This window comes from Macrotis lagotis, chromosome 5, assembly GCF_037893015.1.
Source record: "Macrotis lagotis isolate mMagLag1 chromosome 5, bilby.v1.9.chrom.fasta, whole genome shotgun sequence".
NCBI classification, from domain to species: domain Eukaryota; kingdom Metazoa; phylum Chordata; class Mammalia; order Peramelemorphia; family Peramelidae; genus Macrotis; species Macrotis lagotis.
The window spans coordinates 3,080,193-3,098,229 of NC_133662.1; the positions used below are offsets into that span (position 1 = coordinate 3,080,193).

General features: G+C 42.2%; 1 protein-coding gene across 3 annotated transcripts in view; it reads right to left on the minus strand.

Moving 5' to 3' along the window:
• Positions 1-18,037, minus strand: part of SCUBE3 (signal peptide, CUB domain and EGF like domain containing 3) — a 54,215-nt gene that overhangs the window by 14,615 nt on the left and 21,563 nt on the right. For 2 of the 3 annotated variants that reach the window (XM_074236478.1, XM_074236480.1), the window contains exons 2-8: positions 12,504-12,626; positions 12,154-12,279; positions 9,004-9,138; positions 7,382-7,507; positions 7,028-7,144; positions 4,639-4,686; positions 1,758-1,874 (exon numbers count right to left, since the gene is read on the minus strand). In XM_074236478.1, the coding sequence (XP_074092579.1) occupies positions 1,758-1,874; positions 4,639-4,686; positions 7,028-7,144; positions 7,382-7,507; positions 9,004-9,138; positions 12,154-12,279; positions 12,504-12,626 (792 nt within the window). The remainder of the gene's footprint in view (positions 1-1,757; positions 1,875-4,638; positions 4,687-7,027; positions 7,145-7,381; positions 7,508-9,003; positions 9,139-12,153; positions 12,280-12,503; positions 12,627-18,037) is intronic. The other variant, XM_074236479.1, reaches the window with a different exon arrangement.

Consider the following 18,037-nt stretch of genomic DNA (forward strand, 5'->3'; position numbering starts at 1 on the left):
TGAAGCTGAGTTCCCAGATGAGGAGTTGGGGCTAGGGAAAAAGATGACTACTAAACTTTCAGAGCATGGACTAGGATCCCAAGAGCAGGGGCAGAAGATTAGTTGAAGAAAGGAACTGGGGACTATTTAACTTTATCTTTCATTCTCCCTCCCTACCCATGAAGGTATTTGGGAGCTGAAAAAGGGAGTCTTTCTTTACTCCTTGACAATGTCATTGTGGGCAACCCTGAAGAGAGGGCCTGAGAAAGGGGCACTAAAGTGGGCATTGAGAGGTATGGGCATTGAGAGGTAGGTGGTGTAGAAAGGAAACTGGGAAAGGGACCAGGTTGGAAGGGAGAGATAGAGGGAAACCAGTAAAATGTAAATGAGAAGGTGATGGGAAGCCAAATTGGAGGACTGGATTGGGAGGGTTCTGGAGAGAATTAGGCCTGAGGCAGCTTTCAGCACTAACTTGGAGAAGATTCCCAGGATCACAGTCTTTGAGTTGGTGACAGACAGGACCCAGGCTACTCACCTCTCAGTTGGGAGTGGAGAGGGCAGACTTCTGCTCTCTCTTTACATACTTGTCAAAAACCCTCTCAAGACAGAAGCCCCCTAACTCTGGCTGGCTGACCTCTGTGTACCATACCTCCCCACCTTTTGTTGCAACAGTTCCACAGAGAGACATAATGAACAAGACCAAAAAGCTTATAACAATCCCCACTCCCATTTCCTCAGAAAAGGAGATGAAAGGGAAGAAAAGAACAAATGATAATGGGTCAGTGTTTTCAATATGATTCCTTCTCCCTCATGAGAAAAAAGAATGTGGGTAGAATGTAGGGGGTACTAAATAGGATAGAAATAGATTGTAACGCTATATCCCTTGGACTGAGCTGAGAAATGTGAATGGAAAACCTGGAACTATTAAAAATGGAGAGGCAGCATGTCATAATTTTTTTTTTTTTTTAGGTTTTTGCAAGGCAAATGGGGTTAAGTGGCTTGCCCAAGGACACACAGCTAGGTAATTATTAAGTGTCTGAATCCGGATTTGAACTCAGGTACTCCTGACTCCAGGGCCAGTGCTCTATCCACTGTGCCACCTAGCCACCCCTCTTTGCAAGTCATTTCAACTCTCTAGGACTTATTTGCATATATATATATGAAATTTAATTTAAATTTAAATTATATAGAATTGAAATAAATGAAATTTAATTTAAATAAATATGCAATTAAAATAAACTAAATTTAATTTAAATTACTTCAAATATATATATATATATACATATATATATATATATATATATATATATATATGTATATATATATATAGTCCCTGCCCTTCAACATCTCTGCATCCACTGAGAACCAAGATTTGGTTTCTTAGTTGAAAAAATGAGGGATTTTAAGAAGATAATCTCTTTAAGTTCTCTAATTATTCCTAAATACCATAATTCTATGATGGTGTGAGATAAGTGTTGGGGATAGAGTGAACAGGAATATCTGCTATGAAGAATTTTTGATACATATGTTTGAGTCCGCCCTTTCTTCTATTGCACGCATCTTCAAACAGGAGCCTGGGTACTTGGAGGATAGAGATATACTTTAGATAGGATACAGATGTCCTATAAGATTGAGATATATTTTCTATTCTCTGAAGTTAGAGGGTCCTCCATGAGCATAGGTTAGGGAGACAGTTGGAACTGCTATGGCCTTAGGTGGAAGGAAGGAAGTTAGCTCTTTCCCCTCTTGCTCCCTCCCCCCACTGGGGGCTTCCTTACCTTTGCAGGTCTTTCTGTCAGGCTGTAACATGAAGCCCACTGGGCAGCTGCAGTGGACCCCAGTAGCTGCGTCATGGCATTTGCTGTCACATCCGCCATTGTTGACAGCACATGTCTCTGTTTTGGAGAGGGAAGTGGGGAGGAGGAAAAAGAATATTATTGACCAGGAGTGGCCCCTAACTCAAGGTCAGTGGAGGCAAGTGAGGCCTGGAATGGGAGACCTCAGCCTGCTCAGTACCCTCACTCAAACTTAGAGGAGGAATCTTGGAGGCCAGGCTCCCATCCCCCACTCTGTCCCCCCCTGCAAGTGCAGCCAAGCAGTCAGCTTCCCTGCCCCCAACTTGATTGAAACAAGGTGGACATCAGTGAGGCAGGTACAAGCCAGAGCTGTCAGGCAGGAATGTGCTGAAGGGGGAGTGGGGGATGGGAGGAGTTTAAAGGGGGGAAAAGTCAAGTGGGGTAGAGGGAGCTAGTGGGTCTGTCTCTCAGCAACAAAGATAAGTAGATAGGGCTTCCCTTTCTTCCCATCCTCCATACCCTTCTTTTAAGACTGTTGGGGATGGGGATAGGGAGAGTTAATAGCCTATGGGGGAGGGGCATGTCTAGGCACTGACTCTTAAAGGACTGGGTCTGGTATCATCAAGAACTTAGCTTGGCAAAGAATTACCAGAGATCACTGAATGCATTCCTTTCCTTCTGGAACTATCTGACAAATGCCTATTCATCTTTAGATGAGACACCAGGACATCTCATGGTTCCAGTGCTTTCCACTCCTGGCCATCTGAAAATGCATCTCCTCTATCCTAAAGCCCTCCTGGTTTAGGTCTATTTCTTTCTGAGTTCTGGATGGAATTGATGCTCTTGTACTGACAAAGGAATTTTTTCCTCCTCATTTCGTCAGTAAGGACATCTGTGAGGTTCTGGGGAAGGATGGATTTGGGAGAGGAATGGTGAAGAGAAAATCTTGTGAATAAGGGATGAAAGAAATGGAGAGTCACAGAGCTAAGAGGGAATCATTTAGGACCTAATAAAAACCATTTCTTTTAAGCTTTATTCCTTCTATTACCTCTACTCTGATCTATATAATCTTTTGGACCTGGAAGGTATCAGTATTTGGGAAAAGGGAAAGGGTTGAAGCTGGTTCCCCTTTTTACCTGAGGCCTGAGGAAAAGGAAATAGGCTTAAATGGCATCACAAGAGATTTAGTTTATATGAAGGCAAAATTGCCCATTTATAACATGCAAGGCCTGAAAATGGGTAAACAAGAGAGGCTATGGGCTTTTCTTAGGACAAAGCTGAGATTCTCCTTTAAAATGAGAAATCCTTAAATTGTAGCTTTAGCTTCTATTTTTTTAAATTAGCCACTTTATTACTCTTTATTAAAGAATGTTAAGATCCCTGAAGTGGTAACAGAAGCTTGAAAACCAGGACACTTGATGAGATGAGCTCTAGAAGCTGCTGCCAGCTTGAGTAATCTTTGACCCACAAGTTCAGGCCCTACTCTTAATATTAGGATAAGGGTTCAGAATGTCCTAGAATTACCTCACTTCTGTCTCTCTTTACTCAGATCTTCAAGACATGTCCCATATTCTCCTTGAACGAAGAGTCTTGCCCATGACAAAAAGGGATGGTATTTTATTCAAATGAGTTGTTGTGTTTTATCCAACTCACCTCCTCCCTCATCCTACCTCCTAGATTCTAGAGTTTATTTCTCTTTGACTTTCAAAAAAGGAAATCTTAATAGATGTAAGACTTCTTCAGGATATTCTTTAACCCATTCCCAGACTCAGACTATCCCAAATCTCTCCAAAGCATTGTGGAGAATTTGAGAACTTTGGGATGGAACCCTGAAGTCTTCCCTGAAACTCAACTTTAATGTTGGAGCTAATTTTTTTTTTGTATTAGGTTTTTGCAAGGCAAATGGGGTTAAGTGGCTTGCCCAAGGCCACACAGCTAGGTAATTATTAAGTGTCTGAGACTGGATTTGAACCCAGGTACTCCTGACTCCAGGGCTGGTGCTTTATCCACTATGCAACCTAGCCGCCCTGGAGCTAATGTTTTAAAGTGGGGTTGAGACCAAGAGCAGGAGAACCTCAAGTTGGGGGAAAAGGAACATTATTTAACCACTTTCTTAGGGTCCTGAAAAAGAAGAGATATACTTGGGTAGAAGTAAAGGAAAAAATGCCTATCTCTAAGACAGTCCCAGAAAGCCAAGCACTAACTACTATCATTAGAGCAGGGCAGCACTCTCAGGCAAGTAGAACAGCACCAGGGGCAGATCAAAAGAATTTAAGTGTCTTGTCCTTGGGCTCTCCAGATCATCAACCCTTATTTTTTTTTCAAAAGCATGGGGTGGGGGGGGCGGGGTAGGTGTTCTAAAGTGGTGAGGGTTAGGAGAGTGAAATTCAGGTGAGAATGACCTCCCATGATCAGCATACTCTTCCCTGGCTACTTAGAGAGGTATGCAGGGTGGAGTTGACTGAACATTTAGCTGTATAGAAGAAGGTAGGAAAAGATAAGAACTGATAACTCTATTTGAGGAATTCAAATGAAAAGTAAGTGAGGGAGACACTGGGGGCAAAGGGAGGAAGAAGGATTGGGGAGGGGAAGGAAAGCAGAGAAAATAAAGAATAAAGACAAGATCAATCAAGACTTTGGCCAGTTCTTGGGGACCCAGGATTCCTGCCATCCAGGTACCCTCCTGCCCCTTCAGTTGGGCTGATGCCCAAGTTGCCAGGGTGAGCCTGTTTGGTAGGCTGGGGCCCAGCCTGGCCTAAGTGAGAGTAGGCCTGGTGGGGCATGCAGTTAGTGGGAGCCCCAGCGGGTTAGCCCCTCCCTGAGCAAGCGAGCATGGGAGCATGGAGAGAGCAGATATATTTACCATTAGAAACGGCCTGGGGGGGGATGTGCTGTTCTAGCCGCCTTTCCCCTGTTTGACATTGTAAAAAAGCTGTTTAGATGATGGGCAGGAGACACCTGACCCTCTGAGCCCTAGCTCCTGCCCTGTGGACTAGAGCTAGCAGTCCCAAATAATGAACCCTGGAATTCTTTATTACCTCTATTTCCAGAGTCCTTTTTTCTTTCTGGCATCTTATTTTCCTAATTATACCACACAGGCACTAGGTTCACCCTCCCCATGTTATAGTTGGGAAATTCAGGGTCCAGAGGCCAGTCACAGAGCACATTGATGGTAAAGATAGGAATTAAACTCTCAGTTTTCAAATCCTAATTGAATGCACTTTACTTGTCTCTGAGACTAATTGTCTCAGTCTTCCTAAATAGACTAAAAGCCCTCTCATCCCCAAACATTCTTCAGAAGGCTTCTTCCACTAATAAACTTGGAATGGGGAGAATGTGGAACGCAGGAGAAAGACAGAAAATTAACTCTCTAGGGGAAGGGGATGGGTGTTGGAAAAGGAACTAACTACAATTCAGGGAACAATCACATTCTCTTTTAATTGTAAGACAGGATAGCAGAAAAGGATATGGGAATTAGAATGGAACCCAAGCTAAACAGCCATTCTTGTTTGAAAAAGAAAAAAAAAGGCAAGCATGACTCTGGGACATCTAAATACAAAGAAGCCAGGCAATCTCTCTATTAGCCTTGAGCCTGTCTCAGACTATGACTAAAAATTCCATCTGAGCTTCATGATTTATGCGAACTGGGGGGACATGGAACAGGTTCAGAGAGCCCCAGAGAGTATCAAAAGGAGAAGGAAAAATGAAAGAAGATGGAATAATCCAGCTTGAAAAAGTGAAGGCTGTACAAATATTAAAAATAGAAAGAAAATATAATGGCAAGGATTTAAAGTTAAAATAAGGAAGAACCGTTAGGATGTTAGTTCTGTGAACAAGTGACTAAGGGAAGTATTCAAAGACTATGGAGATCTTTGAGTTCAAAAGGACTCTCTTTAGGACACATAATTAGGACATGCAGAGACCAATCTAAAACATGTATATTCTTTCTAACTGTGTGATCTTGGGCAAAAAGCCCAAGTTGGAGCTTTTTAGATACTTTCTATCTATAAAAGTAATAGGATTGATTGTAGTGAGAGTACTTTGTAAACTTGGAAGTGATAGTGAAATGGGAGTTGTTATTAGGATTCCTGCCATTTTATTATCCACAGTGGCTGTTCTGAAATACCCATCAATGAAAACAAACTCTATGGAAGGAGAGAAGAGCAAAAAAAACGGGGGGGGGGGGGGGTGTTTGGGGTTGACTAATTCAGGAAACAACCACATTTTCGTATGCTTCTCCTGACTATAACAGCTCCAATTTAACCCAAGATTCAAATCCCATCTAGACTCAGCCCCATGGAATCCTGTTAAAGGGAAACCAAGGAATCTCTAGGTCAAATTCCCTTTTGGTCCCTCACCTCTCTGAAATGACTGCCTTTCCAATCTCCTCCCTTACCTTCCTAGGAAATTTTTCTTCCTGATTCTGAGAGAGGCATAGAACAGATAAATGCTTATCCATTAAATCTATTAAATGCTTAGTGAACTGAACTATATATGGGACAGAATTAACTTGACCCTATGACATGAGAGACAGCATGTAGGGTTCAGGAACTAAGGAAATAATGTTAAGATATATAAGCAAAGACTAAGAGAACAGAGGCCTGGGATTGAGAGGGGTGAGAGCCTGGCGCCGCTGAGAAAGGGAAGAGTCAAAAGGGGATAGCTGAGAGGTTATACCACTCTCAAGTCACAATGGAAAAGAAGAGGGAGAAAGTAGATGCTATGGGGAGGTGCCAGAAAGTGAACAAAAGGAGAGAGATAAGTGTCATAAAGACGAGGGGAAAGATACCTAAAGTCAAGAAAATCCCAACCATTTGCCCACCTATTCCAGGCTCTGCTTCCTATAGCTGAGAAAGGTGCCTGGCTGCCCAGTCCCTTCTCCCACTACCTTGGTGTGCAAAGAGGATTGTGCCAGGTTTTACTCAGTTCCGTCAGTCACTGTCAGGGATTGGCAAACCCCACAAGTCCTCTCTGATTTGACCCCTCAGTCAGGGTCAGGCAGTTCCTGTTTTCCAGTTCTTCCCCTTCAGCCACAATCTCAGAGCAGTCAAGGTTTCTGAGGTCTATTATGCCAGGGCTGGCAGTGGCCTGGATCCAGTACCCCTCCCACACACACACATGCAAACTGTATCTGTCCCCAGGGCTGCCCATTTAGTAAGACTGTAATTATTTGGGCTCCCTACCTCTACCCCTTGCCCAGTGCACATTTGACACTCCGTTCTCATGCTTCTTTCTCCCAGAGCTTTACCCACCAATGCATGTCTTTCCATCAGTGTGTAGCACAAATTTGACATGGCAGCCACATTTGGGTCCTTGTTCGGTATCATCACATGTATGCTGGCAGCCACCATTGCCGTAGTTACATGTCACTGTGAGTGTGGGGAGAGAAGGCAAAGTAAGGTGCTGAATGGCTAAGTACTCCCTAGGTATGACCCCTAAATTAAGAACACTGACCCAACTTGGTGAGTAGTTCCTTTTCAGAGAACCCTGACCCTTCCTTTCCCCACCTTTCTTTACCCTGCTACTCCTTAGCCCCACTCTGTCCTCTGAAGCCCTCTTTCCATCCCTTCAAATTTTTCCTTCCTTTCTCTAGTACCCCAACTTACATTTGCAGTCTCGCTGGTTCTTGGTAAGCTCAAAACCTGGGCGGCATTCACAAGCAATACCCCCCTTGGGTGTTTCACGGCATATATGGGCACAGCCATGGTTCTTATTCATGCAGTTCATTCCTTCTATAGGGGAAGAAGAATATACCAGGCGTGCAGCCTCTGGTTATAGGGAATCAGGGAACTTCTTAGAACTGCTTGGCTCAGTGGTCAGGAAGATCCAAACTAAGAATCTTTGATCTAAGAGGCTTTCTTTGTTCCTAGCATACACCAAAGTGCCACTGGTTGAGAGGTACCAATTGACTCAATAACCCTGGGTTAACATCTATTCATTCAAATTATGTAGTGTTGCCCATTTGTTCCTCTTCCTAAGATATCCCAGTCTGCTCAACCTTCTATTCAGTCAACCAGGAAATGTCTACTAAGCACCAGACCTCTAATTTACATATGACTTCATCTATCCCTACTTTAAGGACTAGTCTTATAGGGGAGATAAGCATAATATGAAAAATTAGTTAACTCCATAAAGTCAAGTGCAAAATGGGTCAAATGAATGGGACAGATATTAAACACTAATAGTATTCAAAAGATGAAGTCACTCTGGGTTATAGCACAACCCATTCTTTTGTTCTTTGTTACTTACGTGCAATGTACCCACTGTTCAGTGTTGGCAGTTAAGGAATCTGTAGTGAAGAAGGTTCAGCTCCCTCTGCCACACCCCAAGAACAAAATATCCCATCTCCTCTGCTTCCTCTGCTTCCTCTGCTCTGCATCTGATTCCATAGCCTCTGTCCCCAATCACAGCCCAGAAGGTCTTCACATGCTGGGCGAGCACAGGCCTAAGGACTTGTGCTGGGCACAGGCAAGCCCAGATGTCTAGTTATACTCTACATCTACATGGATACATAGGGTACTCCCTTGATTCCCCAACTTTATATTGCCCACAATCCTTCTTATCCCTTACCTACCCTAACCCTATGCGTTATCTCAAACCTATGCTGACTGCCATCTCCTCCTAATCCTACCTCATCACTGACTTCAGGCCTATACCCACCCTATATACACAGCTAGGTGCCCCAGGGGATGGATAGAGCTCTAACCCAGTGTCCAGGAGACCAGAATTCAAATGCAGCCTCATTAGCTTATTAGCTTTATGGCCCTGGGCAAGTCATTTCACCCTGTCTGTCTCAGTTTTCACATTTCTAAAATGGGGATAATAATAATAATAATACCTACCTCCCAGGGGTTGTTATGAGTTTCAAGTGAGATAATGAATTGCCTGCCACATAGTATGTGTTACATAAATTGTTATAATTACACTAACCCTTACCTTTATATCATACCAATTCCTAATCCTCTACTAATGATCAGTCTGAGATTCCACTGAACGTGCACTCTTCTCAACCCTTCCACTACATCAATTCTACACTGACTCCTATAGACTAACCTTCTCTTGTGACCTATGGTGACTCTGTGCAATGAGGACATAGTGAAGGGAATGCAGGAGAATGGAGTTCCATGGCTGAGGTGATGGAGAGTATAAAAGGTCTGCAGAGAATAGAAATAAGGACTTGGGGAAGCTGGGGAAAGGAAAGTATTATTCTCTGAATTTGGAGACTGACCTTCCGGCCGCTGGATACAGGTGTGCTGGTTGTCACTGAGGAAGAAGCCATCTCGACAGAGGCACTCATAACTGCCCATCATATTGACACAGCTCTGCTGACAGCCCCCATTGCCCTCAGCACACTCATCCACATCTGTAGATCAAAAAAAGGTTAAAGGAGCTTTTGGGACCAGCTACCAAAGGGGGAAGTGAGGTAGGGTAAGTAAGCAGTCCCTGAGGGTGAAAGGATATACCTTAATACTCCCTTTCCACCTTCCCTTCCCTCATCCCTCCATCTCTCCATCCCAACCTTGAGATGGAGACCCTGGGAAGAGAGAATCACAGGAGAAAGGTAGGGAAGGGGCTTAGTCCAGCTCCTTTATTTTAACGGGAGGAAAACAAGACCTACAGACAGGAAGCACCACAAGTTCTTTTGACTCCAAATCTAGTGTCTTTCCCACTCCACCATGATGTGTTGTCCCTAGCAACTGGAACAAGTCACCTCCCCTTTCCCCAACCCCAATTCAACACATACCATTGACTACCTTACTTAGCATGGAAATATAAACCAGAAGAAGGGCAAAGCTCAGGGTCAAGGAAGGGGAGAAAGGGAGTCTCTGATAGGTCCCACATGGTGGTATGTAATACCCTTCTGCCCATACCTAGAAGAATAAGCTGGAAAAGGAATTAGTGAAATGGGGAAATCTCAGGAGATGGAAAATGGATTATGATGATACTAAGGGAAATCAAAAAAAAAAGAAATTGAATTTAGTGAGGGTCTTATGGATATGAATTCAGAGCAGGAAAAGAGAAAGGCAGACCAAGTTCTAGGCTTTCTGTGGGGGCAGTAACTATTTCTCTCCTCTCTTCCCCTTCCCACTATCCTTCACCCCCCCCACCCCCACCCCACCCCCAGCCTGGGCTTATTGCCACACTCCCCAGTCTCTCCTATTTTGGTTTAACAAAACAAAGTTTAGCAGTCTGGGAGGGAGGGATGGAGGAAGATAGTGGAACAATTAGGCCACACCCTGGGCTCTGGGGACTGAGAGAGGGCAGAGAGGTTCTCACCCCAAACTTATACCCCTCACACCTTTGAGTCAAGCTCTCTTAATGGCCATCAGTCAGCCAGTGCCCAGAAGCTTTCAAATTTTCTCAGATTCTATATGTATCTCCCCAACTTTGCTTGCCAGTGCAGTTCCAAACAGCATCATAAGTCCCTCTTTGTTCAGCTAGACCCAAGAGGAAAAGGTATTCTTCTGAGGAACTTTTCCCCTCTGCTGACCCCTAAGAGCCTAGACCATCCCAGGTAAAAGCACTGAGAGAGGAGGTTGACCTAGATCCCAACAGTTCTTAGTCTTAAGATCATACATAGGGAAAGTTCAAGAGACTTCTTCTTCCTCCTCTTCCTCTATTCCTGTCCTCATCTTTCTATATACCCCTGTCCCTCTAAAGGTTTTCATATTCAGCTCTTTCGCTCTCTTTTTCCTTTCCTTTTTTTCTCTCTTTTTGACTCTGCTCCTGTTTCAGCTTTGACTCCACTTTCATTCACTCCAATTGTTCAGGGTTCTGTCCTGTTTCTAAATAGGACAACTAAGGCTCCAAGGAAGTGAGAGGCATTGAAGAATTCAGGAGCCTCCAATGGCCAGCCCTTAAGGCAGCTTTCCTGTCCAACTTGTGCTGCTTTTAGAATTTGACACCTACCAATTGCTCAAATCAGAATGCTAGGAGCTCTGTAATAAAAGGGCAGTAATGAAAGAGTATACCAGGGTATAAGCCTTGGGGCAGTCTGGAGCCTAGGGACAGGTGATTAAAGTGAAAGCATGGAGTTAAGAAAGTAAGGGCATGAAGACACAGGATAAATATAGGAGATAGAGTAGACCTAAGACTGAGGAAAATTGGCTTTTAATTTTGAGTCCCAGAGTAAAAAGGAAATAGTCAATGTGGGAAGGCTGGAGGTCAAGTGAGGCAGAGCTTCGTCCAGTATATTGTAATGGGGTCAGATCATCTCCTTAACCCCTCCCTTCAAAGTGCTATCACTCCTAATTTCCTGTCTCTCCTTGTCTCTGGGACTAGCAATAAATTGAGAGCAGCTAGTTGGTGCTTTGGATAGAGTGTAGCTCCTAAAGTTTGAGAAGACCTGAATTCACACCCTACCTCAAACTCTTACTAGCTGGGCAAATCACTTAAAAGTATCTTTATCTACAAAATGGGGATAATAGCATTTACTTCAAATGGAGATGATATGTAAATTGCCCTATATGAATGCTAGAGATTATTGGCAAGGACTTCGGGTTCCATCTCAAATGCTTTTCTGTTCTATTCCTTAGTTTTGACATCTGAGGAGAATCTGAACAGAGACAACTTCCTTGTTCTGTTTTTCCATTCCCATAGTAATTTCTGTGGGATTCCAGGAATAGCCCATGGCTAAGGGCTGTCTAGTCCTTTATCAGACCTCCTCACCTCATACAGAGGCAAGGAGGGCAGACTGGGGTAGCAAAAGAAATAAGGAGAGCAGAGGAGAGAGAGAGAGAGAGAGAGAGAGAGAGAGAGAGAGAGAGAGAGAGAGAGAGAGAGAGAGAGAGAGAGAGAGAGTTGTCCAGTCCTCTATCAGACCTCCTCACCTCATACAGAGGCAAGCAGACCAGGGTAAAAAAAGAAATGAAGAGAGGGAACTGTGTGTGTGTGTGTGTGTGTGTGTGTGTGTGTGTGTGTGTGTGTGTGTGTGTGTGGAGAGAGAGAGAGAGAGAGAGACAGAGACAGAGACAGAGACAGAGAGATTGATTTGGTGTGAACTTCCTGTAAGATAGTACCCCCCCCCCATTTTATCCTTTGCACAGATTGAATCAAAGCACTTCCCCTACTCCTAGATCTACCTCAAGGTGCCTAAATTTAGGTTATTTTCCATCAAGGCCCTTGAAATTTTTCCTAACCATGTGCAGAATGAATTCATCCTTAGGAGCTGTTCTACATTAGAGAATAACCCCTTCTCACTTGTCTTAGAAGTCAGGCACTCCTGGCTCTTAGGTATAGATATTAATCATGGCCAGTAGCCTAGCAGAGAAGAAAATTTTTACTGCCCCACTTCTCTGATTAAGAAAGGATTGTGATCTCTTTCCCTCCCCTTTTTCAACACTTATTCATTACTCCCTCCCCCCAGATCCCTGCTCACCCAGACAATTATGTCCATCATGTGCTAGGTGGAAGCCATCATAACAGGTGCAGCGGTAGTTACCAGGGATGTTAACACATTCGTGTACACAACCAGCATTATCATCCCGTTCACACTCATCCACATCTGAAGGAGAAAGAAAGACTAAGACAGAGGTCAGGTCCCACCCATCCCACCAGCCAACCATCCACATCTATCTGGGTTCCTTTTGGAATCTGGAGACAAATGTTCTCACTCAAGGATGGTAGATGTCTGTCCCCTCCAAACTGAGAACTGTGCATGCTTTCCTATCATCCTATTGATTGGCTCTCTCCTATACTTTTCCAGGTGCCTCCTCTCTCCAGTCTCACCTTTGCAGTGTTTGCCATCACCACTGTAGCCAGACTTGCAGATGCACTTATAAGATCGGGGAGTGTTCTGGCAAATAGCATCAATGTGGCAGTTGTCGGTGCCTTCCACACATTCATCCACATCTGTAAGAGGAAATTTAGGTCAAATGGGAGCTCGACCATCATTCCCCCAAAGGAGTTTCTTCAGTAGAGATTTCTCTGGGGTGGGTCCCTCTCCTCCTCAACAGAGGCAGTGGACTCTTCAGAAGCTGTGCACTTACTCATATATGTCCTTATTTACCACTTAGGTACTGACTTGGTATAAATCCAGAGAATAGAGTGATTTCAGGAGTCCAGGAAGTTCTCCCTGCCCAAAAGTACCTCTTTCACCTATTCTCAGATGACTAGAATTTTGAGTTAGATATTTCTTTCTTTGTCTTAAGTCTTTATCCTTGGTTAAAAAGCAAATATCTCTAGTGTGGAAAACACAGAGCTATCAGTATCTTAGTATGAATGAATTTACTATATCCTTTCCTTAAAGAATAGAAAGAATGGGTAATGGAGCACTCTTAGACTGATAGGAGCTGACATTCCTCCTCAATTCCAATTCCCCATAGTTTTCCTATACCCCTCATGGGGCAGATGTTCAGCGAATACTTCTCTTAGAGTCTTCCAGACTCCCCAGCCCCAGTCCATCTTTATCACAATCTTGAAGGTATATAAGGCCCTAAAGGAAGAGATTTAGAGATCTAGAACCAGGGGTGGCTAAGGCAAAAGGTCTGGAAAGAGCTTTCCTCTGAAACTGAGGCCCTGTTTCACTAGCATTAGTTAAAGTGTCCCTTCCCAGCAAGACCCCAAACTGCAAAATAATTTAAAGACTGTCACTAGGTGTAACCAACCTCAAAGATAAAGTATAAAATACATTATCTGTGTAGTGATCTGAGATTTCATCTTCAAAGGCAAAAAAACAAACCTGTTTCAAATATAGCTGTAGCTATAGCTTTTCATCTTAGTGAGATACATATGGTTCAGAGAGGACAAGAGACTTACTACTAGTAAACATCAAACGAGCAATCAAGGATTTCAACCTGTCTCTCTGATTGAAGTTCCTCCAATCTATTTCCTATAGTACAGTAACTTCTTGAATAAAATAGAAACTAGGGAATTATAATTTACTAGGAAAACTTATTTAAGAAAGAGGACACTGATAAGTATTGTTTTGTCCAGAAAAAAGTGCTATTTTTACTTTGTATTTTTAAAGTTTTCTTTCATTTCACTTTAAATAAAATGAGATATTTAAAAAACACTTGGTACAGTGCCTGGTCTGTAGTAGATACTTAATAACTGCTTATTCTTTCCTTCCTTTACTTCTTTACAGTAAGAATTGGTTCATAGCTTTGAAGCACAGTCCAGAAAAGAAAATATCATAATGAAGGGGATATTCTTATATCTTCAAAACTCTCAGTTAAGAGTCCAGATTGTGTGGAATGAAAACTCTCTCTTTGATAAAAAAAAAAACTTTCGGGAAAATTGTAAGTTAGTATGACAGAAACTTGGATTAGACCAACACCTCACACCCTATACCAAGATAAGATCAAAATGGTTACAGGATTTAGACATAAAAACAATATTATAAGCAAACTAGAAGAACAAGGAATTGTCTACCTGTCAGATCTATGGAAAAGGAAGAAGTTTATGACCAAGGAAGAGATGGAGAACATAATTAAAAACAAACTAGACAATTTTGATTACTTTAAATTAAAAGCTTTTGCACAGACAAAACCACTGTAATCAAGATTAAAAGAAATTTAGTAAATTGGGAAACAATTTTTACAACTAATATTTCTGACAAAGGACTCATTTCTAAAATATACAGAAAACTGAGTCAATTTTTTTAAAAAACAAGCCATTGCCAAATTAACAAATGGTCAAAAGATATGCAATTTACAGATGAAAAATTGCTCTAAATCACTAATTATTAGAGAAATGCAAATTAAAACATCTCTGAGATACCACCTCACACCTCTCAGACTGGCCAATAGGACCAGAAAGGACAATGATCAATGCTGGAAAGTATATGGGAAATCTGGGGCACTAATACATTGTTGGTGGAGCTGTGAACTCATCCAACCTTTCTGGAGAGAAATTTGGAATTACCCCAAAGGGAAACAAATATGTGCATACCCTTTGATCCAGCTATACCACTACTAGGTCTATATCCTGAGGAGATCAAGAAAAATGGTAAAAACAACACTTGAACAAAAATATTCATAGCAGCCCCGTTTATGGTGGCAAAGAATTGGAAATCAAATAAATATCCTTCAATTGGGGAATGGCTTAACAAACTGTGGTATATATATGTCATGGAACACTATTGTTCTAAGAGAAACCAGGAAGGGATGGGAATTCAGGGAAGCCTGGAAGGATTTGCATGAACTGATGTCGAACAAGATGAGCAGAACCAGAAAAACACTGTATACCCTAACAGCAACATGGTGGTGATGATCAATCTTGATGGACTTGCTCATTCCATCAGTGCAACAATCAAGCACAATTTTGGGGTATCTGTGATGGAGAATACCATCTGTATCCAGAGAAAGAATTGTGGAGTTTGAACAAAGACCAAAGACTATTACCTTTAATTTAAAAAAAAATGTTATCTTATTATGTAATTTTCTATCTCTTATACTTTATTTTTCTTCCTTAAGGATATGATTTCTCTCTCATCACATTCAACTTAGAGCAATGTATACTATGGAAACAATGTAAAGACTAACAGACTGCCTTCTGTGGGGGTGGGGGAGGGGAGGGAAGGGAGATTGGGGGGAAAATTGTAAAATTCAAAATAAATAAAATCTTTCTAAAAAAAAAGAGTCCATATTGTGGTAATTCCCTAAAGAACAGCACCGTTTGAAATAACCCAACTATCCTCTTCTTCATTATTTTGAGAACTCACTTAGGAGAGGGGAGAAACTTGTGAGTACTAAGTGCAAGCAGGAAAAGGAAAAAAAGGTAGTGTGGGGAAGGACTGACAAATATGTTGCCCCCTCACCAGATTTTCCTTTCATGTTTTTTCCCTTACTACTTCCATCCCAACTCTTTAGTCACTACCTGGCTCAAGGAATGACTCCAGGAGCTGAGATCTGCCTACCCATCTATTTCTTTCCCCAACTCCTATCTCAGCACCACAATCAAGGTAGTCAATTTAGTCATTAGGCTTTCTGTTTCAACCTAGGGAGCCCCTAACCCAGCTCAGGATGAGAGAAAAACTGATCATAGGGGAAAAGGTCAAGACGGACTTGCACAATGCTTTGTAAAACCAGTAGATGTTAGGGCAGCTAGGTGGCGCAGTGGATAAAGCACCAGCCCTGGAGTCAGGAATACGTGGGTTCAAATCCGACCTCAGACACTTAATAATTATCTAGCTGTGTGGCCTTGGGTAAGCCACTTAACCCCATTTGCCTTGCAAAAACCTAAAAAAAGACCTAGATGTTTACTGATTGTTTGTTAAACTGAATTGATTGTTCCAAATAGCAGAAGCAAAGAGAATGGAAAACTCTCTTATACATTCTTTTGTCTTTAGGATGGGTTTTTGTTCCACCAGGACCAGTGGTCAGGACTGTGTCACAAAGCATGGTATAGAAAAGAAAACTGGGTTTTGAGTCAGAAAACCTGACTTTTAATCCTTTTTCTGCCCTTTACTAGCTTTGTAACTAGGCAAATTGGGGAAAGCACAGCTAGGTGGCGCAGTGCCTGGAGTCAGGAAGACTCATCTTTCTGAGTCCTAATTTGTCCTCAGATATTTACAAGTTCTGCCACTCTGGGTCAGTCACTTTAACCCTATTTGCCTCAGTTTCCTCATCTGTAAAATGAGCTAGAGAAAGAAATAGCAAACCACTCCAGTCTCTTTGCCAAGAAAACCCCAAATGGGATCACAGAGAGTCAGACACGACTGAATCAATAGCAACACAACAAAAAAATGCATTTATCATGTAACATTATAGTTAAATATCTTTGTGCCTTACCTCCTTATGAACCTGTGAGTTCCTTGGGGCTAAGGACCATGTCTCATCAAAATTTTGTATCTCTCCCATCAACAAGCACTACTCTTTAGACACAGTATTCAAATATTTATTGAATTGAATTTGACAAAAAAAAATATGATCAGCAATGTATAGCATAAAAACAATGTAAAGACTAACCCACTGTCTTCTGTGGGGGTGGGGGAGGGAAGCAAGATTTGGGGGAAAACTGTAAAATTCAAAAAGAAATAAAGAATTGAACTTGACATATAGTGGGTTGCAGCAAGCCTTGTCCTAGAACCACCTTTGACAGAGATACATCCTACCTAGGACATAGTAAGCACCTTTATTTTTGTTTAACCCCATAGTGAAAATTCCATGTGAAATAAGAAGAGAACCTGGCAGCACTATAGCATCATTAGAGAGAGAGTTTTGAGCTAGATTGTCTTAAGAGTCCCTTGGATCACACTAGCGGAGCAGCTGCCTTCTCAGCCTGTTTCCAAGTCAATCCTGGCGCCACTCTTCCTGACAGGGCTCTGCACACAGGGGTGCTAACCACACATTGACTAATAGACTGGTCTCCCTTCTTCCGAATCAGAGGCAGCCTCAGCTCTAACCCTGCAGATCTTATTTCCATCCAAATTTGGGAAAAAGAGCAACAACAAAAACAGCAGTGTGTCTTTCTTGTTGTGAAAAATACATCAGAGGCCCAAAATTCCCAAAGGGAATTTAGAGATTAGTACATCCAACCTCCGTGCTTTACAAACAGATAAACTGAGGTTCAGAGATAAAATCTTTGCCCAAAGTCACAAAGTTAGAATCCCAGGTTCAATCGCCCTCCTGTTCTCTTCTACACCTTCTTCCCACCTTGCTTTTCCCTAGCTTGACCTCCATGTTTCAATGTGCTCAATGTACTCAATGTTCAATGTACTCAACATCAATCAAAATCTTTCATCAGCTCCCCAGAGACTATTGCATAAACTCTAGATTCTTTTTGCCTCATATCTAAAGTCCTTATGATCTGGATTCAAACTCCCTTCATGTCCTATACTCCAGTCAAACTGGGCCACTTAACAATTTCTGAACATATTCAGTACTTTCCTTTTTTCATGCTTTTGTTCACAGTGCTCCCTGTGCCTGGAATGCCCTCATACCCCCCTTCCTCTTTCCCAGTTGAAATCAAAGGATTATAGATTTACACAATATTAGAGCTAGAAAGGAACTTTAGAGATCAAGTATTCTCATTTTACAGATAAAGAAATTGAGACTTAAGAGTTGAAGTGACTTACTCAGAGGTCACAGAGGCAGAAAGAGAAAAAAAAACAAGATTCAAACTAGACTTTCAGACTCCATACTAAGTGCTTTCTCTTCTATACCATTCTACCTATACAGCATTTTAATTACAGCCCGTACTCCTTCCAAGGAGTCACAAGCAAAGCTATCCTTTGTGTCGTTTTGTGTCTCTAGTATTTTCACACTCCTTTGCATTATATTTATTTGTATACAATGTCTTATGTCTCTGCCTTTTACTCC